This window comes from Zosterops lateralis, assembly GCF_965231275.1.
Source record: "Zosterops lateralis genome assembly, chromosome: 10".
Classification (NCBI taxonomy): domain Eukaryota; kingdom Metazoa; phylum Chordata; class Aves; order Passeriformes; family Zosteropidae; genus Zosterops; species Zosterops lateralis.
The window spans coordinates 25,924,398-25,951,543 of NC_139770.1; the positions used below are offsets into that span (position 1 = coordinate 25,924,398).

General features: G+C 40.1%; 1 protein-coding gene and 1 long non-coding RNA gene across 6 annotated transcripts in view; one reads left to right on the top strand and one right to left on the bottom strand.

Annotated features, from left to right (window-relative positions):
- Positions 1-27,146, top strand: part of CLSTN2 (calsyntenin 2) — a 267,508-nt gene that overhangs the window by 213,453 nt on the left and 26,909 nt on the right. For all 5 annotated transcript variants that reach the window (XM_083868329.1, XM_083868331.1, XM_083868332.1 and 2 more), the window contains exon 9: positions 25,495-25,657. In XM_083868329.1, the coding sequence (XP_083724455.1) occupies positions 25,495-25,657 (163 nt within the window). The remainder of the gene's footprint in view (positions 1-25,494; positions 25,658-27,146) is intronic.
- Positions 16,576-27,146, bottom strand: part of LOC310913169 — a 53,962-nt gene continuing 43,391 nt past the window's right edge. The window contains exons 2-3 of the long non-coding RNA XR_014590771.1: positions 18,128-18,187; positions 16,576-17,459 (exon numbers count right to left, since the gene is read on the bottom strand). This is a non-coding gene — a long non-coding RNA (uncharacterized lncRNA). The remainder of the gene's footprint in view (positions 17,460-18,127; positions 18,188-27,146) is intronic.

The window sequence follows — 27,146 nt, forward strand, 5'->3', positions numbered from 1 at the left end:
CACTTACTGCACTGATCCATGACCTTAAAGTGCCTGGGTAGACGTGCCTTTACCAGTGACCTGTTGATGCAGGACCTCTGAAAAAGGTTCTGATAGTCAGAAGTATCAGACTTTTTACTGAGGGTATCCTTGTTACTTATAAGAAACATGGGAAAAATGAAACGTGGATAGTTTGGGATTTTCCCAACTTTCATCCTTTTGCAAATTAAGTGTCTTAGTTGTGACAGAATCCATTAGCAGTATTTTGGAAGAAAAGATATGGAAAGACCAATGTTAAAGAAAATCAGTGTCAGGTCTGTAACGCTGGGTAATGAAAACTGAAATAGATGCCCAGGTAGAGGAGGTTCCCTCCTTTTACTTACTCCCATTTCCTTGTAAGCCCAGGTATTTCCTTTGTTTCAGAATCATGACTTTTTTTCTGAGTTTCCCATTAAAAAATTTAAATTGAATATCATGATGCATGTGTCAACATTTGTCATTCCTTTTCTCATACTTAAAATATTAGACACTTTTTAAACCCAAGAACTTATTAGAAAAAGTTTTGTTACCAAAGTCAGTAAGAGTCATCTAAATTATCATCTAATTTTCTCAAATGAATAGGAACATAGATGTGATTTTAAGTGAATTATTTAGGCAGCCAAATATGCATTTGGGCCATCTAAGAATAACATATAAGATATTAAAACTGTTTCTTTGACTTTCTTAGAAAGCTGTGAACCAAACCAAAGTTGTTATTTGGATGATGAACCAAGGTATTCAAGCTTTTTGTGACAGTGGAATACATAACATTAATAGGATGGTGTATTTCACACTCTGTTCAGCAAAGGTATTACACTTTTCATACAAATATGAGGACAGTCAAGCCAAAAGGTATTTTTCCTTCTCCTAAATCAATAGGATGGCAATACTTTTTTTAGTGGGAGAAGGTATATGAGCGAGAGATGAACAATTTTTTCATGTACTTTATTCACAGTGCAACATGATTTTCAGGATGTTATCATTCTGCAAACAGTCTTCACCCTACAAGCAAAATTTAGGTTGATCCCATTAAAACAGGGACTGCAGTGCATGATGTGGAGTCGTTCTAAGTCAGCAAAAAACAGATAAACATACAGAAAGATACTTTTTCCTTACTATAACAAGATAAATTGCTTTGACAATCCAGTGCATTTTATTGTGAAAAAAACTCAAAACAATTCCTTTTCCAAGAGGAGCTACAGGAGATGTTTTAGATTAATCTAAATGTGCTGCATTTTGTCTGTGTGGGCATGGAGCTGCTGAAGGATCAAGGCAAGGCCTTGGTTTGCACATGACCACTTCAGTGGCCACACACACAGCAGGAGCTTCCCCTGGAGGAAGCAGTTGTGCCACCCAGTCAAGCCCTTCACTCCCAGCCCATTTTTTAAAATCAGTACCTTCTCAAGAACATAGTAGAGCAGCAACTGACTTCCAAAGAAATTTGTTCTATGATAAGAAGGTGAAGTGAAATTGATTTGGTATCTGGACTCTTTTTTTAAATATATAGATAAATATAAATTGAGTTAAATTGGATCTTTCCGTCAAATAACAAGATTTATGCCTGGAAGTTTTTCTTCTATGCTGGATTATTAGACCTTGTTTAGAATTGTTATTTGTGTGCATTCAGTTTTGAGAGGAGCACCCTTCATATACTAAAAGCTGAGTGGCCTCACTTTTGAGAGATTCAGAGAGATAAAGCAACTGAATACTTATGGAAGTACGCAGTAATCCCAGTTCAGGATGGGCAAGGATATACAGAGAGAGGATGCTACAAATTTCCATCATCTCTGTACATGAAATTTCTCCTCTAGGTAAAAGCCCTCAGGCTTGCCAGTCCCATCCTTTCCAACATGGTCCTCTATTTGAAGTGAACTTTTTTTTTCTTTATGATGGAGTTTGGTTGTTTATTACTTGAAGCTCAAAAGGGTTTCTTATGCTCTTAAACACTTACTTTAGAAATTAGTATGCAGGCCTGCACTGCTTTATGCATACACCTTTAATAAAACTGCAGAAACAAGTCAGTAAGAGAGCCAGTAAGAGAGGAATGATAAATGAATCACTAATTCTGCAACAGAGATGAAATAATTCCAGGACTTAAAAAATCATTGTGGCATTCCTGGCACCGCAAATGCCTTCCATTACAGCCCTGTCTAGTCTGAAACACTATATTGCCATTTTCCATCTTTAAATGCTATTTTGACAAATATTTTTCAGTGCCTTGCTTCAAAACAGTTTTTGGTAGCACGAGGATGAGTCATCAGTGATGATAAATGCCAAAAATATTCTTTGAGATTCCAACTGAAAGAAGCTTGTTTAATATACGTTTATAATGCAACTGCTCTATCACTGATAACAAAAAAATCTTGACAAACCAGTCACAGTGGCTGTCCAGAACTTGCTTTATGACATACAGAAATTCCTTTGGGCCCCCTCTGAAGTATTCCCTACAAACTGGTGTGAGTTTGTGCATTTCTGATTTCTCTAGTATAGCCCAATGTGAAATGCAGTGACTGCTCTTTGCTTCTGTAAAACTGTGACCTTAAGGAGCAACGAAGCTCAATATTTTATAATTTCTCTACTTGCTTTTGCTTGAAGTTACTTGGACATTTTTCTGCATATTTCTGTTCTACATTTTGCAATTTTCTGACCTGTTTTATTACAGCTTTATTACACTGGTATGGGATTTTCACATCTGTTCAAGCTCAGCTACTGTTCCCCAAGACTTTAAATGAGCTGGGTCAAGCCTTCTGAAAATGATCCCTATTATGTGCTGCCATAGGGTCTTATATGGACAACCTTTTCCCATATGTAGTTATGGTCATTTCCAAGGGAACTGTTGCAAACATCCTTTAGACCCTAAGACACCCATTTCTCAACCAAGGCAGGAAAAAGGAAGGAAACTCTGCAAACAATAAAAGGAACTTAAAATTGTCTATAGAACCATGAAATAATAAAAAGTATAACATTCTTAAAGCATCCTGAGGGAAGACCCTGAAAATAATTCAATTTCTTAGAGAAAATCTTGATATGGATTTATTAATAGACCTAAACAAACTGGATTACTGCCCTGGTTTTGCAACACTCTGAGAACTCAAGAAGTTGAAAGCCTAGAATGGAAATTCCTAATCAAACTATGATTTGAAGGTGAACAGTCATATTCATGATCTTATTTGTCAGCTACTTCTAATATTTCTCTTTTACACTGTCTGTGATTTATCGCTTGTGCACCAGAATTTGTACAACATGTGCACAAACCTTTTGAAATGTTCAAGATATGTTGTTCTTGTGAGATATTCTTGTGAGTCACACAGGGGTGGGGAGTGCCCTCCTCCATCGTTGAGTGACTGATTATAAGAGGCTTCTACGGAGCACAGCGACCCAGAGCATGGCAAACAGGAGCAGGCACACAGGGGTGTCTCCAAGGGTGTGGCATGGCAGTTTACACGGCAGTTCATGCAGGCAGGGCAAAGAGGCAGGGCAAGCAGGTTTTCTTACTAGTAAGGTTTGCTGCGTGTTGTTTGCAGAGTTTCTGTTGATTGGTTGGTTGGTGTTTCTGGTAGTAATGGTTTTTACGCGATCGAAAACTGTAGTTAGTACAAGTTTATGCAACCAAATCGAACCGTCCAAAAAGGATGTGTCTGTACAGACCCATTCCTGTGAGGAGTGTTTGAGGTTATCAGTGGTTTCAAGGGGCGCTGCGGAGGAAAACTGCCTGCGGTGTGAATAGGTGAACAATCTCCTTTCACTGGTGGCCGAGCTTATAGACGAAGTTGAAAGACTAAGGAGTATCTGGGAAAGTAAAAAAGAAATGGATTGGTGGGGTTCAGTCCTTCTATCCTTGAGAGAGGCCCACTAAGAGTCAGAGGACTCCTGTGCCTCTCACTGTCAGGCAATAGAAGGACACCTGGTAGATGAAGGGGAGTGGAAATGGGTCCCTGCTCAGGGAAGTAATAATAAAAATTCCTCCCAACCCCCATCCCCCAGTCAGGTGCCACTTCAGAATAGGTACGAACCCCTGGATCTAGAGAGTCAGCCAGATGATTTAGAAGAAAAGCATCTGTTCATTGAGCCTCCCAAATATGATTAATCTGTAAGACAGATCACCACCTCTAACATCAAAAAGAAAAGAAAGGTAATTGTAGTGGGTGACTCCCTTCTGAGGGGAACAGAGGTCCCTGTGTGTCAACCGGACCCATCCCACAGAGAGGTCTCTGGCCTCTCTCGGGCCAGAGTATGGGATATCACTGAGAGACCTCCTGGGCTGATTCAGCCCTCTGATTACTACCCACTGCTGATACTCCAGGCTGGTAGTGATGAGATTGAAAAGATGAGTGTTAGGACAATTAAAAGGACTTTAGGGCACTAGGACAAGTGGTTGAAAGGACAAGGGCACAGATGGTCTTTTCCTCAGTCCCTTTGGTGGCTGAAAAAAAGGTGAAAGGAATAGGAGAGCCCACATAATTAAGAAGTGGCTCAAGGGTTGGTGTCATTGGCAGAATTTTGGATACTTTGATCATGGGGCAACTTTCACGGCACCTGGCCTGCTGGAACCAGATGGGCTCCATCTTTCTGTTAAGGGCAGAAGATTTTTAGCTCATGAACTGGCAGAAGTTGTCAAGAGGGCTTTAAACTAGGTTTTAAGGGGGAGGGGATGCAGCTGGGTTGTCTGGAAACAGGCCCAAGGGTGGTAAGCTTGAGTTAGGGGTGAAATCAGCAGCCCAGCTGAGTTGCATGTGTACTAATGCACACAGCATGGGTAGCAAAGAGAGAAGAGCTGGAGTTCATGTTGCAACAACAAAACTACAATATAATTGCCATCACAGAAATGTGATGGGATGACTCACATAGCTAGAGCACTGCACTTGATGGCTACAAATTCTTCAGAAGAGACAGGAAAGGGTGAAGAGGTGGTGGGGTGGCCCTTTATATTAGGGGCCACCTAATATATTTTGATGCCATAGGTGTTGAAACTAATGATGATGAAGTTGAATGCCTATGTTAAGGGGAAAGCCAACAAGGCTGACATCCTACTGGGAGTCTGTTATCATCCACCCAACCAGGAAGAAGAGGTGGACAACTTATTCTATAAGCAGCTAGAGAATGTGTCAGGATCATCAGCCCTTGTTCTTGTAGGTGACTTCAACTTGCCAGACCTCTGCTGGGAACTTAATACAGCAGAAAAAAAGCAGTCCAGGAAATTTTTAGAGTGTGTGGAGGACAACTTTTTATTGCAGCTGGAGGGTGAGCCCACCAGGGGAAGGACTATGTTACATCTGTAGTTTGCAAATAGAGATGGGCTGGTGGGAGATGTGGTGGTTGCAGGCTGCTTGGGGTATAGTGATTATGAAATTATAGAATTCTCAATATTTGGTGAAATCAGGAGAAGCATCAATAAGACTTTTACATTGGACTTCCAGAGGGCAGACTTTGGCCTATTTAGGAGACTTATTCAGAAGGTTCCTTGGGAAGCAACCTGTCCTGGGTTGCAGGGTAGGATGTACACAAAGTATTTATTCTATCACCATCTTCATGAACTGTTGAAACCAGGTGGGCTAGTGTTTTCCCAAGCCCCCTGCCTTTTTCTGCTAATGGCCCATTAACGTCTTTGGGGTGTCTTCTGCTAATGACTTTTGAGATGTCTTCTGCTAATGGCCCATGAGTCACAGGTAACTCCCTCCAGGGGTTATCTCTGTTAATGGGCCATCAAGGACCCATTTCACACTTCTCATGCTATTGTGAGATGCCCTGCCCAGGGGGAGGAGCCAAGCATTCTCACCTGGATATAAGCTAGGATTTGGGACAGTGCAAGTAGCACTTATCCACTGGATTCCCAGAGGAGCAGAGCTCCCAGACCTTTCTACAGGATCACTGCTTCAGGAAGAGCACCTCACCTGGACTGCTTCCACCATCCTGCTCAGGTTGTATTCTGACTCAGTCAGTGATCCTTTGTGTTATTGTATTTATTTTATTTTACTTTTACCTTTTTACCTTTCTTCTTATTAAATAATATCTCTGACTTGGAGCCTCTCATTCATTTTGCTTTCAAACCACAACACAACCCTTAAAAACAAAGGAGTTCAGGAAAGGTGGGCATGCTTCAAAACAGAGATTGTGAAGACACAGGAACAGACTGTCCCTGTGTGCCAAAAGACAGCGAGGCAAATGTCTGGCCTGGATGGGCAAGGAGGTTTAGGAGGAACTTAGGAATAAAAAGAGGATGGAAGGAGGGTCAGGTCTCTCAGGAAGCATTTAAGGAGTTTGCTAGAGCAGGTAGGAAAAAAAATTAGAGGCCAAAGCTCAGTTTGAACTCAAAACAGCAACTTCTGTAAAGGATAATAAAAATGTTTTTACAAATACATTAATGGTAAAAGGAAGGGTAAGACCAACCTTTGTTCTTTATTAGATGCAGTAAGGAACTTAGCAACTACAGATGAGGAGAAGGCAGAGGTGCTTAACACCTTCTTTGCCTCAGTTCTTAGTGGAAAGGCAACTTGCTCTCAGGACAGCTGCCCTTCTGGGCTGGTAAATGGTGTCAGGGAGCAGAATGGTGCCCCTGTTATCCAGGAGGAGGCAGTCAGAGAACTGCTGAGCTGCTTGGATGTTTGTAAATCTGTGGGCCCAGATGGGATCCACCCCAGGGTGATGAGGGAGCTGGCAGATGAGCTTGCAAAGCCACTCCTCATCATTTACTAACAATCCTGGCTCACTGGTGAGGTTCCAGGTGACTGGAAGCTGGCCAATATGGTCCTTCCGAGCTTGTCTCTCCAGCTAGCTCTGCTCTTCAGATACCATACAAACGAGTTAATCCTTTGGGTCCAGACTTCAGACAGAGACGTGACCTTGCTTGGAAGAATGGAGCGGACTCACACTTGGTGTTACTTAGGAAGGTGTTTATTCAGGGCGAAAACCCAGGTGGTCAAAGCATGAGTGGAGTGTGAAAGTTCTAGCTTGCCCTTATCAACATGGATGTTACAGATGGAAATTAGGGGGAGTGGTTTAGGTACAGGGGGGCTGGACTTTGACATAAAGGGGAGAAAGGGGTGTGGATGATACCCGAGGCCTGGCAGAGCCACCTGGCTTCGGCAGAGCCATCAAGTACCAGGGAGTGTCCACAGATAAGATACAATAGGTCTACAATGGCCTAGGCCAAGGCTGTTTAAGAAGATACAATGGGCAAGGACAGGCTTATTATGTGAGTTGATGACAGTGATCAAGGGAAGCAGAGTGGGGGTGGATGAACACTTACAGAAACTTAATACCAAAATTACAGAAATTCTAGAAAAACCCAAAATGCACACCACAACAGGCCAATGTGGCACCCATTCACAAGAGTAGGAAGACGATCCCAGTGATTATAGGCCAGTCAGCCTGACCTCAGTACCCGATAAGGTTAGAGAACAGTTTATACTGAGTGTCATCATACAGCACTTACAGGATGTCCAAGGTATCAGACCCAGCCAGCATGGGTTTAGGAGGGGTGGGTCATGTTTGACCAACCTGGTCTCTCCTTTTATGACCAGATGACCTGCCTGGTGGATGCAGGAAGGGCTGTGGATGTTGTCTGTTTGGACTTCAGCAAGGCCTTTGACACTGTCCCCCACAGCACATTCCTGGATAAGCTGGCAGCCCGGGGCTTGGATAGGAGCACTCTTTGCTGGGTTAAGAACTGGCTGCATGGCCAGGCCCAGAGAGTGGTGGTGAATGGTGCTGTATCCAGCTGGTGGCCAGTCACCAGTGGTGTTCCTCAGGGGTCTGTGCTGGGGCCAGCTCTGTTCAATATTTGTATTGTCGACATGGATGAGGGTATTGAGTCTTTCATTAGTAAATTTGCAGATGACACTAAGCTGGGAGTGTGTGAAGGGAGAAGGGCTCTGCAGAGATACCTGGAAGGGTTGGATGGGTGGGCAGAGTCCAATAGGATGAAGTTTAATAACTCCAGGTACTGAGTCCTGCATTTCGGCCACAATTACCCCCTGCAGTGCTCTAGGCTGGGGTTGGTGTGGCTGGACAGTGCCCAGGCAGAAAGGGACCTGGGGGTACTGCTCGACAGCCAACTTCAGAAGGCCAATGGCATCTGGCCTGGATCAGGAATAGTGTGGCCAGCAGGAGCAGGGACGTCATTCTGCCCCTGTACTCGGCACTGTTGAGGCTGCACCTTGAGTGCTGTGTCCAGTTCTGGGCCCCTCAGTTTAGGAAGGACGTTGAGATGCTTAAACGTGTCCAGAGGAGGCAACAAGGCTGGTGAGGGTCTTGGAACACAATTCCTGTGAGGAACGACTGAGGGAGCTGGGCTTGTTTAGCCTGGAGAAAAGGAGACTCAGAGATGACCTTATCACTCTCTACAACTTCCTGAAGGGTGGCTGTAGTCAGGTAGGGATCGGTCTCTTTGTCCAGGCAGCAACTGACAGAACGAGAGGACACAGTCTCAAGCTGCACCAAGGGAAATATAGGTTGGATATTAGGAAAAAGATTTTACAGAAAGATTGATAAAGTACTGGAGTGGTCTGCCCAGGGAGGTGGTGGAGTCACCATCCCTGAATATGTTTAAAAAAAGACTGGATGTGGCACTTGGTGCCATGGTTTAGTTGAAGGGTTGGGGCTGGGTTGGACTCGATGATCTTGAAGGTCTCTTCCAACCTGGTCATTCTGTGATTCTGTGATTCTGTGATTCTGTGATTCTGTTACTTGGGCAATTTCCTGAGGCCCCTCAGGAAATTTAGCTTTTTAAAAGAGTAGGTTGGCTTTGAGGTGGTGTCTGAAGCCTTTCACAAAGGTAGGACTGATATCTTTATACTTCCAAAAGCAGGTTATGAGACAAAGAGGTTGTGTTATTAATAAATATGAATTCATTTATCTGTATGTCTGAATTGTTTATTCCAGCCTTGGAGCCAGGGTTTCTGGATGTCTGCAGTTCAGGAATAAAGTATGGTGGAAAGGCATTGGATGTCCGTAATCCATTTTCCATGGATTTGCCTTAACATCTGGGTAGTCTCTTGACAATGTCAAAGCTTAGAAAGGCATATGTTTGAGCACATGGTGAAAAACTATGTAAAAATGCAGAACTGAGCAGCTTTCTAGTTCTACAGTTAAAAACAAAACATGGGGCGCTGCCTAACTGCAGTCAGCAAGTGTTACTGAACTGACATATTTGCTTGATGCAATTTAGCAACAAGAAAGGTGGGTAATAGTGGAATTATTTCATCATGAATGAACTACTGATCTAATTTACTAAGACACCTGGAAGTTACAGCATAACAGCGCAAAGACATGCTGCAGCTACAGTACATAATCAGGCATTTCAGATGCTTTATCTGTCAGCATGATTAAGCAATTTCATTATTTAAAGGTATAATTAAGCCATCCATATTTTTGAAACCTATTGTGAAAATCAGTATTACACATTACAAGTTTCAAGGCTAAAAAGCAGCTCACAGCTTGCATGCAAATCAGTTTGCAAACCCTTCCTGTCACTGCAGTGAAGTGTACTGTGTCACTGCCACAAGTGAATGTACCCTAAATAGAAAGATTCTTATTTGAAAGCTGCATTTTCTAATGCAGTTGCACCAAATAAGAACTCAATCTCTTAATCTTTCTATATTTTATCCACTGAATTTTTATTTTCTTAAATTTATTATTGAAATTGTAGTGTGTGTGTGTGTGTGCCGTACAACCTTGGCACAGAGAGAGATGCACTTTATATATCCCCTTAAAATTCCTTTTAGCTTTACCTCTTACTCTCTAAGTAATGCCTAATATTCTAGAAAGACACTATTATGGTTGCTAGTGGTTTAATAAAACTTACATCAGGCATTTGTCATGTGAAAGTAGCCATATAAACGACTCCCCACCTAAGACTGTAGGAGTCATTTAGCTGTACTATAGATTTGTCAGTTGTCACTGCACCACCCCCCTAGGTCATCAAAATCAATATTCTTATTTACAGAGCTCCTGGGATATATTAGCAATGACTGTGCTGAGTAAACCAAATGTGTGATTTACATGAATTTGAAGAAAGATCAATTTCACTTTTTAAAAACAGCTCTACTTTTCTAAAGATATTGACTGTCTTAAGACATAGATTTAAAAAACACTTTTTTTGCATTCTCCAGGCTTTCAGAAGAATTGTTATTTATTTGCCATATTGAACTTTGATGTTATTACTGTGTTTATGTGCTGCAGAAAGTAAAAAATTCCCGAGGGCTGCACAAGGCATCCACAGAGCTGACGAGCCAGTGTGAATCCACTGGTGTGAGTCTGCTGTGGCTGAGATTCCAAACCTCTGCTTCCTTACCAATGGATATTCACTGTGTAAGGATAAAGGTGAATCAGCAGCTGTTAAATAAGGTCAGGATAACTGCAGATTTTCAGTTCAATGCCACCAATTAAAAATGGACTCTTCAAGCTGTGCTTGGATCTGTGAGCTTTGCCAGATCATGGCAGAGCCAGGATAACTTCAAAATTTAACATTAACCATTCTCTCATTAGCAATTATTACCTGAGTACAAATAATTGTGGATCCACTTGTAGTTTTCTAGCAGTACCAGTACTGGCTAGGAAATGGAAATCCTTATGAATAATTTCATGTCTTGAAAGCTTTTTCTACTTCATAGGTGCATATTTTTTATAAGCAGGCAATGAGTCCTACAGAAACCTGCTAAGCAGGCAAAAGCAGGATCCTCACTTGAATTTTACATTAGCAGAAGTTGTTTTCAAATGAAATTCTAAGTGCAACTTTAATGTTAGAAATTGCAAGTTCATTGAATCATAATTTCAGGAAAGTTCTTGGCATTCTTTGGTATGATAGCTGTGATTTTTTTTAGTATTAAGATTTTTTAAAGTAATTGCATATTAAACTCATAACAAACCTCCATCAACAAGAAAATTTCCCAAAAGAAGCATCTCTATGCCTTAGAAGTTGCACAGAGTTCTAGCAGAGTATTATAACAAACCTTCCAATTTTAAAATATCCTCACAGCAGCCAGCAAAGTTCTTATTTGTAATTTAATTTATTCACAAGTGCTTGGAAAGAGACAAAAAGCTGCAGACTGGTATTGCACACATCTTCCTACCCCTTCTTTAGTGTTCTTCCAAATGGACAATTAAGGGTATTCCAGACGCTTCAGAATTTTACTGCATTTTTTCCAAGCAGTTACTCAGAGTCCAGGGTCTCACTAAGTTCTTTTACAATCTTACAGTGATCCTTTCATTACTGATTTGGTCTTTTCCCCTTCAGTTTGTTCACTCCATTAACCTGTGGACTCAAATCTGTTCAGAAGAATTTACTATTGCTGTAATTGCACGTGTGGCCTGTGTGGTACTTTTTTTGTTTTTTCTTAAGTGGCTTCATGCTCTCTCTCCCTGAGGCACCTCTGCCACCATCCCTGGATTTGGATGCACTCCCAAGTGAGAGTTTGCTGCAATTCCATGGCCAGCACAGAGACCCTGATTTCAAATTCAGCCTTCATTTTCTGTATGATGAATATTTAACCAAATGTGGCTGATTTAATGAAAATTCTTGCAGTAACTTATCACCCAGTGCTCAACTAAAGTACATAGAAGGAGATCTGGGATAACAGTTAAGTGTATTACAATTCAAACATAAAGTGATGGTATGAATTTGACTCTAGAGTGTGTGCAATAGGGGAACATATGTAGTCCTGTGTGTGCAGAGGTGACAGAAATGTACAGTTGCCTTCAGGCATCACGGTTTCAGGGCCGCCCACCAGCTAGCTATGCCCTGTTGTGATAAGATGGAGCTCTTGGCAGGTCTGGAATTTCTGGCAGGAGTTTGCTAGCAGGTGTGGAATAAAGAGAGTGGACTCTTGTTTGAGTTACCAGGCTTTATTGGTGTTCCAGCCGGACCTCGTGGCAAAAGATGGCTCCTGGCTCTGGATCGCCCCTTTTTGCCTGGATGGGTGGTCCTCCAGAAAGGGGAACCCAGAACCAAACAAGGGAGGGTGTGACCCAGAACAAGGGAACTCAACAGAACAAAAGAAAAAGGTGTTGCCCTCCCACCCAGACCGAATCCTAGGGCTTTCAGTTTTGAATCTTCCAGATCTAACAAGGTGATTGACAGTGTCCCTCAGGGAGGAGACCATCAGAGGGGAAGGGGTACCAGGAACAAACAAATTTTAAACAAATATAAAACATAACAAAAACCATACAAAACTTTAGAAAACCCAATCACACATCACTATATTCAGGTAATAAGAGACATTTATGTCACACTTGAATTCCTTTCTGGAAGAGCAGAACTGCTCTTGCTCTCCTTGACTGTCACTTCCTAGCCCAAATGGACAAATTGTGCTTGGATTTCAGAAATAATGCAGCTCACAGCTGGCTGTGACTGTGGGAATACAGCTAGAAAGCAGGACTCAGAGTACTGCTGAACTTGTGTCAGAAGTGGATGTGCTAACTTTGGTGGGCCACAAGCCCTGGCAAGTCAAGGCAGAACCCTAATGGAGGAAGCAAAAGATAATGGCATGCTTTGTTTGTAACAAACCATGCAAGACAGCACAGGCCTGTGCAAGTCTGTGCTAGCCTTTAGTTAAGCAATGGTACTAAGAAACATAAATATGGTTGTTATAGTTCTTATGGCCTAAGCAAGTAGTTATTGGCTGCATGCATGCAAACTATGCAGACCCCATCTCTTCAATCACTGACAGCAGACAATTCACTTATTGTCTTTATTTCTGCAGTTACAGTTGTTTCATGTCATGAAAGACTTCCATATGACTTGGTCTGGGTCTGTTATTACATAATTTAGGGGAGCATGCTGGAATTTTTGTCCTTAATATTCTTTTTTTTTTTTTTCTTTAGGCTATTTACAATTTTGAAGGCGAAACTAAAAAGGCAGATTTTTCAGTGGTTTTTTTTTTTAAACTTGAAGAACCTGGTGTCCCATTTCTAATAATAGTAATTTCAGCACCCGTTTACCAGTCAGCAAAACAGTGCTTCACTGGGAAAATTTGAGACAGCTCAATTGTGAATAAATGTGTGAACCTTTAAACAATTACTTTAATGAGATCCATAAAACTTTAACGGCTTGTGCAAGATTGATATTGAAAATGTCTTGCCACAGTCTATTTGTTTCATGTCTCTAACATCAACCCAGAACTACTCTGGGATGCAGACCCTCAACGCTGACTTGTTTCCTCCCATAAAAGCACTGAGAACATGATCAAGATTAGTACTAAAAGCAAGTTGCATATTGGCGAAATAACAGCATTCTCTGGCAAAGTCACAAATACAGCTGATAACTAATTACTTTCCTATGGTATATAACATATAAGTAGTCTGTCTGCAAAATGCTAGCTCTGTAATTAAAGTCCTAGCAGTCCCCATTTCATTAAAGAAGCTATGCATAATATTTGGGTTATATGATTTCCTGACTTCTCTCTATGTATAAATACAGCAGCATGGACACACAACCATTCTCCACTTTACAGAAATTATTAAGGTAGCCAAGTATGACTCATTGCCACCTTTTAGCTGCATTTTAAAAAATAGTATTGGCTTTTCCCTGCATTATGTCCTAATTGCCTGCTGGAATGGAAGTAAATCCCAGACTAATCTGCATGGGGAAGGCGCACCTATTTCTGCTGTGCCTTTGTGCTGCTGTTGCTGTCTCCAGCTCAGACTGCTGCAGTATCCAGACCTGCCACAGCAGTGCACTCTGGGCTGCACGAGATTCCCCCCATGGTTCACTGGAGAGATCCTCTCAGTTCAGTGTGAGACTTGTGTAGGAGCAGGGATTCTTTCATCTCTGATTTGCACTGTGCACTTTCAACAGAGAAAATAATCTTTCAAGTAAATTACCTCTCCCAAAACGTGGAAATTGTGAGAGGTGTTTAACACCTGTGTCAGCTCCATCTGCCTTTGCTGAGCACATTAAAAGCAACCCTTGCAAGCAGTCTCAGCACTTCCTTCAAAGATCAGAGCCTTTGAAGAGGGATTTGCCAAGTGATGGGAGCCTTCAAAGAGCCAGCAAAGGACAGGTCTGCAGCCCCAGGCAGGATCCAGGTGTGCTTTCTTCTGTGTGCAGACCAGTCTGGGAACCCCAGTGTTTCTCAGATGGGAGCTGAGAATTGAGGCATCAAGTCTGAATGTTTATTTAATGAATTAATGCCAGCACATAACACTTCCTGTGGGATGTGGATTGATAGGGGAATGTAGCCCTTTGGTCTAACAAAGTGAGTGATGTGTGTAGGTGGACTGTGTGAGAGGGACAAAACAGGAGCTCTCTTCAGGTGGTGTTTTCAGAGCTGAGCACAAGTGTTTGCCCTCCAAAGCAAACAAGCCCCACCTACGCTGCTTTCTTCATCTCTGAAGTCTAGTTTGCATTAATCTCATTCTTTGTAAATGTGTAACATCCTAAAGGCTGCCAAAACCAAGTGTTTTATTTGTTCAGACACCAGCAGCAAGGGAAGGATGTATCATCCTGCTTTGAATAGTGACAGCCTCCTTTTTCTTCATGCAGTCTTCTGATGCTCAGAGAGGATCCTCAGTTCCCTTCAGGACCCTTCAGGAATGTGGCCACACCTCTCAGTTGTCCCAGTACTTGGAGCAGCAGGCAGTCAAGATGCCTTACTTTAAACATTTGAGTATTAGCATTTCAGCCCGGATTCTAGAAAGCAAACTGAATAAATCCTCTATATACTAATATTTGAGAGCCAATGTCAAAGAATAGCAGGGCTTGTTTTGTATTACCACTCATAGGTTTTGGGTTTTTTTACTTAAGTCTATGTTTTGATTAAGTATTATTAATAAACTGAAAATTACTCATTTGGTTTTCTAGCAAATAATGTATGTTTCAGCAGGCCTGTTAAATGGGCATTTCATTTAGTATATGACCACAATTCCATTTTTAGACAGAACCCTCCAAAGAGTGAAAAATAAGTTTGTTGCGAATCTCCTTATAGACATATCTAATAGGCAGAGTCCCCGCATGTGTCACCTACGAAGGCAGATGCTGGAGATGAGAAAATGATTTAAATTCCAGGTAAGATTCAAAGATGGATGATGAAGTCTCATGAGTGAAATGAAGTAGAATTCTGTGTGTGCTGTCTTGAAGAGGAAACAAACAGACCAAAAGCTCATTTCAGCTCCCTTTAAAGTCAGGTTGTTCAAAAGCCCACACCTTTTCATTTCTGGAGAGGACATCAATAAAGCAAGAAAATAAGACTGACACAATTTGTGCCTTGATGTACATGAAAACATCCCTAATCTCTGTGTTCCCTTCCCAGTGATGCCGTCAGGAACATAATGGGTGCCATTTGGAAATAAAACAGATTCAGGCTTTATAAATGCATTAATAGTTGAAATTCAAAACATTAATTGAATACTCCAGTAAATAATGTCAATCAGATATTAGGTCTGAGATTAGGAAACAAAGGAGGTATTTGGGCTGTTTCAGTTAGGTAGGACCGCAAAGGATCTGGTGGGTTTCATAGTTCTCCATAATATTATTCTTATTTGATAAGTGGTAAATGTGTTCTGTTTTTGAATAACTCCCAAAGACATGCTCTAGCCAAGTTTTTGCATATTTTCATCTCTGATCTTTGGGTTCATAACATTTATATTAGCTTCTTTAAAAAGATATTTAACAGAAAATTTATACTGACAAATCACAGTGTAGATCAGTATCTGGCATATAAATGAAACAGTCATAGAAGCCCTTTAAATTGGGAGGCAAGAAATTAAACTTTTCTGGCTGAGACTTTGGTTGATCTTTTTATTCCTCAGATTCAGTTTTTTCAAGTTGATCTAAAAAAAGTCCTCATGTTTCATTATTTGGTAAAAAGTTCATTCATCTCAGAATATTGATCATTCTTTCCATTTAGATGGAAGTAGTTTTCTGCCCTGATAGGAGCAAGGCAATATTTTATTGAGCCTGACAAGCTACAGCATCTCTGGTGGGAAGTACCTCTCTTCCCTTGCTTTTCCTGCTCTCCTCAACTGTAGATTTCCAAGGGCAAATCCAAGCTGGCAGTGGCTATCCTGCTTCTCTGAAGCAAAGATCCTTGCATTATCCTTAATAGTTTTATTTGTTCTTTTTATACCCTGTTATCAGGGGACTTTTCTGCCTTTTGTTAATTTGTGATTGATAAATGTTAATTAATAGAAAAATAAAGGGGATTTTTAAAAAGAGAAAAAAAGGGAAATAATACACCAGGATGAGTTACTGTGCAGTAAAGCTTCCTGTCACAAGTAGTGAAATATTATAAGAAGAAAGAGCAGATAAAATAGAAATTATTTGGTTTGTTATTTACTTTTTTTAAACAACAGTAGAGGAACCTGAAAAACATTTTAAGTGGTCTGATCTCCTCCTGGTTGTCTCACTTCTACTGACAGCAGTGCTGCTTCTTTCATTAGGTGTAAGTTTCTGACAGCTTCAGAGGGGACTATTGCTTCTGAAACAGGAGGCACTGCCCTGCTCCCATTCTAACTCTCCTTTGGAGATCAGCCTTCAGCCCAAAAAGCCTGGAAAGAGGGATGGCCCAATCCAGAGCACCACCAGTCAAATAATGTTAACTGGGTTTATTTACATGAGGCAGTGAGAGCAAGAGAGAGATTAATGGCCAGTAAAAGTTCCTTGCTGGTGAACAAGAACCAACATCCATTCTAATCCCACAGAAATTTTGTTATGGGACCACTGTAACCATTTTTATAAATTATTTTCCCTTCTATTACCTACGAAGACTTTGTTATTTGTACTTTAAGGAATATCAATATAACTTTAATAATAGAGTTAACAAGTGTCAGTTTTTATTAGCTGTGTATCACTTCAATAGTTTAGTTTTAATTTCAGTCTGAGTTATTAAATACTTAGTTTCTGAAAATGTTTTTTCATCTTTATATGCTCTGATAATTTCTCTTTCTTTAATAGTTTTTAAATAAATTTATCCCAAAAGCAGCTATTGAAAGTACCCCTGAAATCTTTACAATTAGAACATTTACAACTAGAATAATACAAATCGGTCTAAGAAAATATTCACATTGATATAAGCTGTTTTGAGTTTATTCATTTTAGTGACTGTACCATGTTGACTTTCTAAAAACAGTGTTCCCTTTTTACTTGAAAGCTTTAGAAATACGCAACTATTTTACAACCCTGTTTTCAAATGTTTCACTCTACTTTGTAATTAAAACCCCCGAAATTTGTGTGTATGTATGCATATTCATATGTATATCTCATACATTGATATGTATATATGTACTGCTAAAAGCTGTAAAGGACTGCACCAAGGAATTGTTTTTACCATCCATCTGTCTTACAGTAATGTAAAAGTCTTCAGGTATGGGACAGAGATATGAAGTTTCTTCTAAGACTAAGTCAGGAGACCAGTCTGTGCAGAAGAACAGCCAGATAAATTTCAAGTGAGAGTGGCTTCTGGTGGAAAAGAGCCAGCACTGTTGTCATGCAAGATCTCATCAGGGAACTGCAGAATAAGAAACCAAGAGATGTCTTTTATTATTTCCCTGTCCTTTATTTTTCTACAGTTAGTGAATAGAGGTTTACCCTGAGATTTCTTAAGTCCTTTCTGTTTTTACACACTGAAGGTTCATTTGCAGAGGACTCAAATGTCATGTGTGGTTGGAATGAAGCTGGCTTCATTAAGTGCTGGAATAGAGTGGCTGCTATGATTCTGAAAGGGGCAGAGGATGCTGAGGTGCAAGGCAGTGATCTGCTCTGCGTGTCAGAACACCGGCAGCGCCTGGGGCAAGAACACTGGCTAACAGGGAGCTCAGTGCCACAGTTAACATCCTCTCTCCAACATATGGGGCAGCAAGCTCAGACAAAACCAGATAATAAACCTTGGAAAACTCACAGTCAGATTTGTATACTTAACTCTTTTACATTGAGGATGACACACAAACCAGAATAAAACTAACTCACAGTAATGAGAAATTTCCCCCAGTTGTTACGGGGTGACTTGCAATATCTGTGTTCACCTTCTTTTTTGAGATGAAAGACATTGGCTATGTCAGTCAACCTCCAAATAAAACACACTGCAGAGTTCTGCAAGATTCAGGTTTTTACTTGAAGGAAAATCAAAGATCAAAACATGTCTTACATCTGGAAATCTCGTGCTAAACACAGACTCACCTGTTTTAGGTGCTTGCTCTTCCTTCTCCATTCATTTTAATGTACATGGAGGGGAAATGGCTGAGGAGGGAAAAAATAATCACTTTTATTTGTCACTACAAAGTAAAAAAGAATTTCTGATAAAATACAACAAGGCGTTTCTATGGGAACATCTGTAGCTACAAAGAAAGACACTTGGCAAACTTGCTATATAAAGGCAGTTCAGGAATTAGTTTGGCTAAATTGGTATTGTTGGGGTATTTCTCAAGAGAAAAAAAAATTAAAAGATAGAACCTTCTTCACCAAATTTTTTGAGTGATTTAATGGACATCCACACTTCTGTTTGACATGTTAAATAAACTATATTGCGTAATAAATTGTGGGGCTCAAGGTATTTTAACAAAATATTCTATCCATATTTTCCTAAAAATATCAAATCTTAGGGTTGTTTCCTGAATAGTCTGTGAAAATCTGATTTTTTAAATGAAAGAAAATGCCTTAATCTAGTAATAAATCTAATAAATATTAAGCAGAAGAAAAAATGTGTACTAAACAATGAGTAAATAGTTCAAAATATCAGTTTGGAAAGAAGACTGTAATTAGATACATGCTTATTTGCATACTTAGTTCTTATTAGATATACGCTTATTTCCATACTTGAGCAGGTACACAAGAAGTTCCAGGTTTTCTAATGGACAGTTTCCTAGACTATCCAACTGAATATTCATATTGAATAAATACTGGTTTATAACGTACACAAATTCTCATTTAAAATCAATCAGCATGAGGCTGCATTATCCTTTCAATTAGTGAAATTATAAGAGCGAGGAAGTGCTTCCCAGCCCTTTGGTAGGAAATGCAAACTGTTTCCAGATTCCTCACCAAACTCCTGTGAGGAAGCAATAACTTGCTTCAGACTTTCATAAGGAGCAAGGAAGTCTCTTTTGGTCCCTTCTCTGGGTAATGTTCTTCTGCTAGTGAGCTGAGGTTCCAGAAAGAAGGAACATTTGCACAGTGCTCATCTCCTTTATTCTATGACTGTTCACACACAGTCCTTTACAAATGCAGCTATAGAGGAATGATTATTTAATTTTGCAAAACAGCTCCCTGCGCACAGAGCTGTAACATCACATCAGTGTCTGTACTAGAGACATCCAAGTTCTGATACAGCTCTGATGGCTGTGGAACAGCTTCCTCAGCAAGGGGTACAAATTACTCCATCCTACAGCCACTACTGCTGACACTTAGAAGAGTAGAGATGCTTCAGTCTCAAAAGTAGAAAAGCTTATCCAGAGCAAAGCGGTCTGGCTGGTTGGGTTTTTCCTTCAATGCCAGCCATCAGCTGTCAGAATTCTGCAGCTTCCTCAGGGAGACTCTGTGATCACTTTTGAGCAGAGCTGTGCAGGCTGAGGTTCAAGCTACAAGATTTATGTGGAAGTTACATGTGCAGCAGTATTCTTCAAACACTGCTTTGGTAGATTATGATGATGTTTTGCAGTGTATCACCTGTAAATTTAACTGTAGGAGTGTGTATCAATGCCTCCTTTTCCCACATGCAGTGTATTTTCCTTCCATTCTGCTTTAATTACTGCTTCCATAGTGTATCTATTGGCACTGCAGAGACATCGTGTATTGATTTTACAGATGGGGATAAGATGTCGTGTGAAGGAGCTGCTGAAGAATAAATGTAGAACACTAAACAGAAAGAGAGTATTGAAAAAGAAGCCCCGGTACATAATATGAATATTTTAGAGCTTTATTTAAAGTTTTCTGAAGAAGTTGTGGAGATATTGGAGACCTATCTGCAATTTACACACCTTCACTTAGTAGTCAGGAATATCAAACCCTTTCCAGAGATGTTTTAATCATTTCAGGGAAGTAACATTTAGGTTGAGTAAAGCCAACACATGGCAAATATGTCCTAATGTGGAGTCTGTTACTGAGGTAGAACACATAACGCTACAAGATACAGCAATTCACAACTGAATGGATTTCATTAGTCAGTATTTCTGCTTTGCTTTTGTTTATTTCCAAAAGCTCTTCCCCAAAATGAATATGCTGATGAACTGTACTATAGCACAAAGCCAATTTCAAGTGCATATCTGTAGATTCCCACAAAAGCAGACTTTTATCATAAAACCACGTATTCACAGCAGAAACAGATTTTTGTTTGTTGTATTAGAAAACAGAAAGGCACCAGGTAACCCAGGTACCCAGTGGAGCAATGCCATCCTTCACACTGAATATCTGCATACTGAATTACACACTTTGAGATCTACACCAGGACATTTTTAGCAGTGATGTCTTCTGTTCCTGGTGGTGTAGGGATAATTTTTTAAAAAATAAATAGATCAGAAGTGTTTATAGACAATGAGAAAAAGAGCTTGAAAAGTCAACTCTGTAACTTCTTTTCCTATACCACTTAATCAGCTTTGCAGGTAGCTCAGCTACTGAAATTTAAGCATAGATTTATTAGAAGAAATCAAAAGAAAGCAGCAGTTACAGCTACAGCAATGTCCCAAGGTATCTCCTTTTCTTCTTTTAAACTAACATGCCTTAATTGCAGAAGTCTGTGGATGAGGACTGACATTAGGAAAACAATTAGGATAATAAATGAGTTTCTAAAATAACAGATAAATGCTCATTCAATATCTTTAAAGATCCAATTTCTGAGACAACCATGTTATACCCCAGAGTGGGAAAGGAGAAAAGACTCTCTGCTGATCTGTAAATTGCCTTCATGCAAAACTCACCAGTCTTGGGCAGAATGACTCAACTGCCTAAAATGCTTAATTTTTTAAATTTACATATGTAAATACACAGTACTTTTCTTTGAAAAATTGCAAATATATGTCATTTTTTTTCCATATGATATGAAATCCACTGCCAACTAGTTCTAAATTATTATCTTTTTTAGGTTTCCTTGTTGCCTTGTTTTAGGTCCTGACTCAAAGTATAATGAAACAGTCATTCAGAACCTTCCAATTTAGCTCCGTTTGTAAGCAGTGCACTGCTTTCTCTCAATACTATAACAGTATGTTCAAAATACATAATAAAAATATTATTTGTCTCAAAATATATTAAAAAATTATCAAAAATATTGGAATCAACAGAGAAATGCCAAACATTGTAAATTTTGAAAAGGCTCTTTCAGAAGGATGTTTTTAGTGATTAAGAGAAAAATGTGGTATTTTTTTAAATTCAAAGCAATACTCCTCTCCCCATCCAATTATCATCTATTTTCAGTGCTCTGAACCAGGGTAGTGGGGGCCGGGCTTTGAAGCCGAGCCACAAAGCATTTGGCTGCTTTCAGAACAAGGCAGGAGGGTTGAGCAGGAGACTGGCTGAGTGAATAATGCTAATGCCATTAAGATTCCCTGCATCTTTTGCCTTCTTTAGTGGAGGGATATAAAAATGCAGAGTTGTCCACTTTGAAAAGCCTGTCTGTGGTCATTTCTCCCTTGGCACTGTAGGGCTGCTATCCTTCCCTAAGGCCAAACAAGCCCAGTTCCCTCAGCTTCTCCTCAGGTGGCCAGAGCTGGCCCTTCTGCTGCTTCTCCAATGATTTCACTCCAGTTTATTGAAGTACTCCTTGTATTTAGGGGCACAAAGCAGCCCAGTGTTTCAGATGTGCTCTAATAAATGATGGCTAAGGATGAGGGTGGTGGATTCAGAGCATGTTAAGATGCTACAAAAGGCATCCAGAAGTGACTACAGTGACATACTCTGTGTTTTAAATTTGGATTTAGATGCTTTCTTCAAACAAGTGGTTCTGTCAGATGACATTTGTCAACTGAATGAGTGGTTCAGACCACTCAGGCAGAAGGATTTTTGTCTCATACCTGCAGTAAGTGGTGCTATTTACAGTGAGCAGATCACTTTCTTTGCTTTCCTTTCCTTCTTTCCTGCCTTTGTTGAGGATGTTTGAGTGTATTCTGAGAGCACTTCCTCAGAAAACTCCCAGGAAGCAGAGGATGGAAGCCACACAGACCTGTCTGAGCTCTGAGGGGACACTCTCAGATGTGCTCTGAGCAGCACCCAGGGGGATGTGCAGAGCTGTTTCCCTGCTGGGGCTCCCTGGGATATGCAGATTGGGATTTGCAGAGCTGTTTTCCTGCTGAGGCTCCCTGGGATGTGCAGAGCTGTTTTCCTGCTGGGGCTCCCTGGGATGTGCAGAGCTACTTTTCCTGCTGGGGTTCCCCAGGCTGCTGAGGAGCACCAGAGGGACATGCAGAGAGCTCAGCAGAGGTTCATGGGGAGCATGGACACTTCTTCCCTGGGCACATGGGGAGCACAGGCTGCCTTGGTGTGTGCAGCTAAGCAGGTGGATGGTCCCACTCCAGGACTGGCCCCAGCTGACCAAGGGAGGTTGCAAGAGTTGAAAATTGCAGATTCTCCTAGGTGCATGCCAGGCTGGTATGGATAAAGCTGAAAAATGGGGCATTTTGCCAATCACCAAAGTCTGGTTCTGAGCACCACATGCTTCTCAGACCAAGAACTTTGGTTTCAGGTTTTCCTGAGATTCCAATATACAGCACAAAAATCTGACACTTTTCATTAGAACATGCCAAGAGCCTAAGACATATGCTCCGTAAGATTTATATGGAGGCTGTTTTCAGCTGTTTCATAAAAGCACATTCCGATGCAATGGCCTGTAATCAGCACTAGGACTTCAGGCTGTTTAATTCACTGTGATTTGATTAATACTTTTTAGAGGTAGACTGGTGTGATAGAGTGATTAGACCAAGCCATCCAGCAGTTTTGGGAAGCCCAGCTTACTCATCTGTAATTTTACATCATTACAATAGCTTTATAAATTAGATTTTTAAAATAAATTTCCAACTTGACAGTATTAAAATTTATTTGCCAGTGTAGTACATTTTATAATTTTCTTTCCTGGCTTCACTGCTTCATATTGCATTCCATTGCTACAGGAGAATACATGCAGTGAAAAATTTGGCTTGCTGTTTTAAGAAGGCAAAAAAGGTGTTTGAAACAACAGCATAATAAATTACACATCACATTTATTTATTTCATTATTTTGTTGCTTGTGAAATGGCCATTCATGAAGTACTACCTGCTGCTGAATGACCGGGATGTATTCCAGAATTTGGAAGTAATTTTTTGCTTCCTTGTAGAATATTTGTTTTTTACACTGAGGCCCAGTACAGATACTGAAAGATGATTTGGAGGAATAGACACGTGTCTGTATCTCTAAGCTGAATTGAAATCAGATGACAATTAAGATGGCCAACAAGTGTTGTTGAAATCTCAGGAACAACTGAGCTGAGACTTAGAGTGTGCAAATTCCCTTCAAAGTAACGCTTGATGTGTTTATGTGTTGAAATTTAAGGAAATGCACATAAGTGAGGGTTCAAGGATGTCACCAAGCTGTCTGCACTTGCATTATCTTATGTTCCAGAGTGTATAAGAAAAAATAAAAGTTACTGAGTATTTTGTGTGGACATCCACAGCTGGACATCTGAATTTTTCTGGAAAGTACTTGAGCCCAGTTGCAGGAGCCTTGAATTGCAGAATTTATGAAATGTTGTGTTTCCAGGAAGCATTTTCTTTGAAAAATATAACTGTCTAATGGAGTAATTACACTGGCTACACATTATTGTGCTCTTTGTGTGTGTAATGCCACAAAATGTTTTGGTTTGCTCTGTCAAAGTGCTCTTGCTTTAGTTAAACATGAGGATTACTCACTCATTGGGGTGCACTTGGGGCATCCTGCGTGATGCAGTTCAGGGATGCAAAACAGAAATAGTGTGAAACAGTTCTCCACAAAGTTCCAAGTATTCATCCTGTAGGTTTGGCCACGCAAGGTCTCTCAAAACTAGGTATTGTTTTCTGTGAAATGTTAACTGCATGCAGTATCACATGCTAATGAGCAGGTCAGGGGCTTGGCAAGCTGCTTTTCCATGGAAGGCAGGGCTGCATAATACTGTTGGTAGCTGGTGTTTGTTCAGTAAAATTTTCAGTCTTCCAATTTATTTACTTTCAGTTTTTGTTTCAGTTCATTTAACCTTCAGAAAACATTTGTGCTGTCTGCTGCTTACAAAAGGAAGGCTTCCTCCAGCAGCCCCTTGGTGCATTTATCTCTCACTGTTGAGCTAGGATGTCTGCAGTAATAAATGTATCCATTTGAAATAGAAGTGATTAAGTGCTTGTTGAAATGTCTTCTGGAACAAAACATTAGCTTTTGCTTTCAAAGGGCAGATATTGTACCAGATAGCATTTAACCTGGCCAAGGACAAAGTGTTATGTTTAAACATCACTTCCTGCTTGCTTCTGTGAAAAAGCAAGGATATCTGCATTCAAGCACTTTCATTTCTTAACACATCCAAACAAGGATCTCTCCAGAACTATTGTTTTGTTTTTCAAACAGCCCACTCATCCTACCAGTTTGCTGTGATTTATTCCATTGAACTTTTTAATCTGAAAGATAAAACAACAATAATTGTGCAGACACTGATATTTGCACAGCAGAAGACTTCTGTCTCTAGAGGCATGGGTTCATCCAGCTGTACAATTGTGAACTAAAGCTGAATTTGGCCATCCTGCTGTAATCCATGGTTGTCCAGCTCAGAAATTCATATGTGATTTGACACTAATGTTGTCATCCTGAAAGTATGTTGTAACTGTGGCTGTTGCTTTTCAAAGCTGGTGGGTATAAGGGAAACCATAAAGATCCTCATTTTCCCACTATCTGGGAAAAAGCTCAAGGCCAAAAGATGAAGGATGGGGAAGAGGTGAGTTCCCTGTGCAAACCTGTAGACTGCTGGTCCCTCTGTGTTACACAGAGCACAATCCTGGTCCTTTTAGCACTGTTGAGGTCCTGGCAGGTTGCACAGAACTTTTTAAGTACTAATGGGATACGTTAATAACGACAATCCTTGGTAATACCTCAACAATCCAGTGACTAAGGGCTATATATTTTCTTAATCTGAACCTAATAGGGATCCCCAGTAACTATGCCAGTACGTCCTGTGTGTATCGTACATGAAATGCTATGTAATCAACAGTAGATAAAAATTACAGTAGAAATAAGTAAGAAAGAAGTAAGTAACATTAAGAAACTAATATTATGTATTAGCAAATGTGAAAATACAGATCAAATACCAAATTGTTTGATTTTTATATTTTCTATCTGTGTCTTGTTTTCAGAGCGTGTTTTAAGAAGCCTCTATTTATTATATATATTTTACAAATATTCCAAGAGAATTTATCAACACTGTTTAGGCTTTCATTAATGTTAGAGATCTATAAATTGCAGTAACATTATTTCCTATAGATGAAATTTGGAAACAACACAATTTAAAAACAATGTGGGATCTAAAAATCAGTCACTGTAAAGCTAACTAATACTTTGCTGTGTCTCCCAGATCTGTGACAAGGAATGGCACTACTACGTGGTCAATGTGGAGTTCCCTGTGGTGACGCTGTATATGGACGGGACAACGTATGAGCCGTACCTGGTGACCAACGACTGGCCCATCCACCCCTCTCACATCGCCATGCAGCTCACAGTGGGGGCTTGCTGGCAAGGTAAAAGCACACCAGCTAACAGACAACACAATCAGGAGTTCGGCCCAAGAAAGAATCTTACTTATCTTGCTGATTGCATAGGAAATAAACTACGAAAAGATTGGTATAAAATGGTATAAAATGAGGAGTAAATCCAGAGTTGTTAATGAATCAAGTCCAAGGATAAAATGGACAGGACATTAACAGGCTTTGCATTTTCATCACTGGAAGAAGTAATGGATACTGTTTGTCTATTCAGTGTGAAAGATTGTCTTCATTATCTTTTGTCTTCACTTCTTTTAAGTGTTTCCCTTGTTCTCCAGCCTTAAGCGAAATATCTAGATATTAAAGAACTCCAGCTATCTCTTTTTAGACACTGCCTCAGATTTCTTTTACAACTTATGGCCCAGTCCTGTGCTCTTCACATTGGATGTATCTCACCAGCAAATTCAGTAATTTACGTGATTCAACCTGTTATACACCAGTGGTAAAAGTGAGAGGGAAATAAATCCAAAAGTCCAAACTCCTGAGCCATACCTCCATGGGCATTTGCTTAAATATTACCTTTGTCTGTTTTCTACCCTTTATAATCCCATACTTCTCATTTTTTTTACCTGGTCCCTACACCACATTTGGTCTCTGTTCTCTACCTTACACCTGAAGTGCTCCTCTTTCTCTGCTTGTCTGTTTTATATAAAGTTGTTTCCATTACCCCTCCATGTTGATTTTCTGTTTATGCTGTCTTTTTTCAACTAAAAGTATGAAGTGAAGGAAACTATAATTAGGAAAAAATGCTTTAAATTTGATTGTGTTTCTTCCCCACTCTTTTATGTGGTCTCACTTTCTCCATTATCACCTTGTTTGCCAATATGTTCTCTGATTATTTGCAAAAAAATTGGACATCTTATGCATGGCAGGGCTGTTCAGTGTAAACAGTAGTCAAAGCAAATCCAGCTGTTAGATTATGAGTGGAGTAAAGATCCAGTCTTTACTTTGATGACAACATACAGAATGAAGCCGCACTAACCCTAAAAACAAAATTTGGTAAGTTTACACTATTGATAATTATTGGAGGGGTGATAAACTGGTCAGCATTGCACTAATCCCATATACTTGGAAAAGTATAGACTGTTTCTTGTCTAGCTGATGTTTGCGCAAGTTAATTTTTTGTTATGCAGTATTGGTGCAGTACTTTTAGATTAAAGTTCCAGAGTTAGCAAATGCAAATGTCATTTGTAAATTTAGTTCTTTCCAGACATGAGCAAATGCTATAGAGGCTGTGAATAATCATGAAGTACTTCCCTCTGAAAAATCACCATTTCTCTGCCGCTGTGCTAAAAAAAAAATATTTTAATCCCTTACTTCATATTTATACAAGGTTCTTTATAGGTCAACATAAATGTTTTGGTGCTGCCCCTTATCTTCTTTCACTCACACTCAGTGTTTTTGTTACTCTCTAAAAGAAGTCTGTAGTGTTTTGACAGGTTTTTCCTAAAAGTCTTGGTATTGC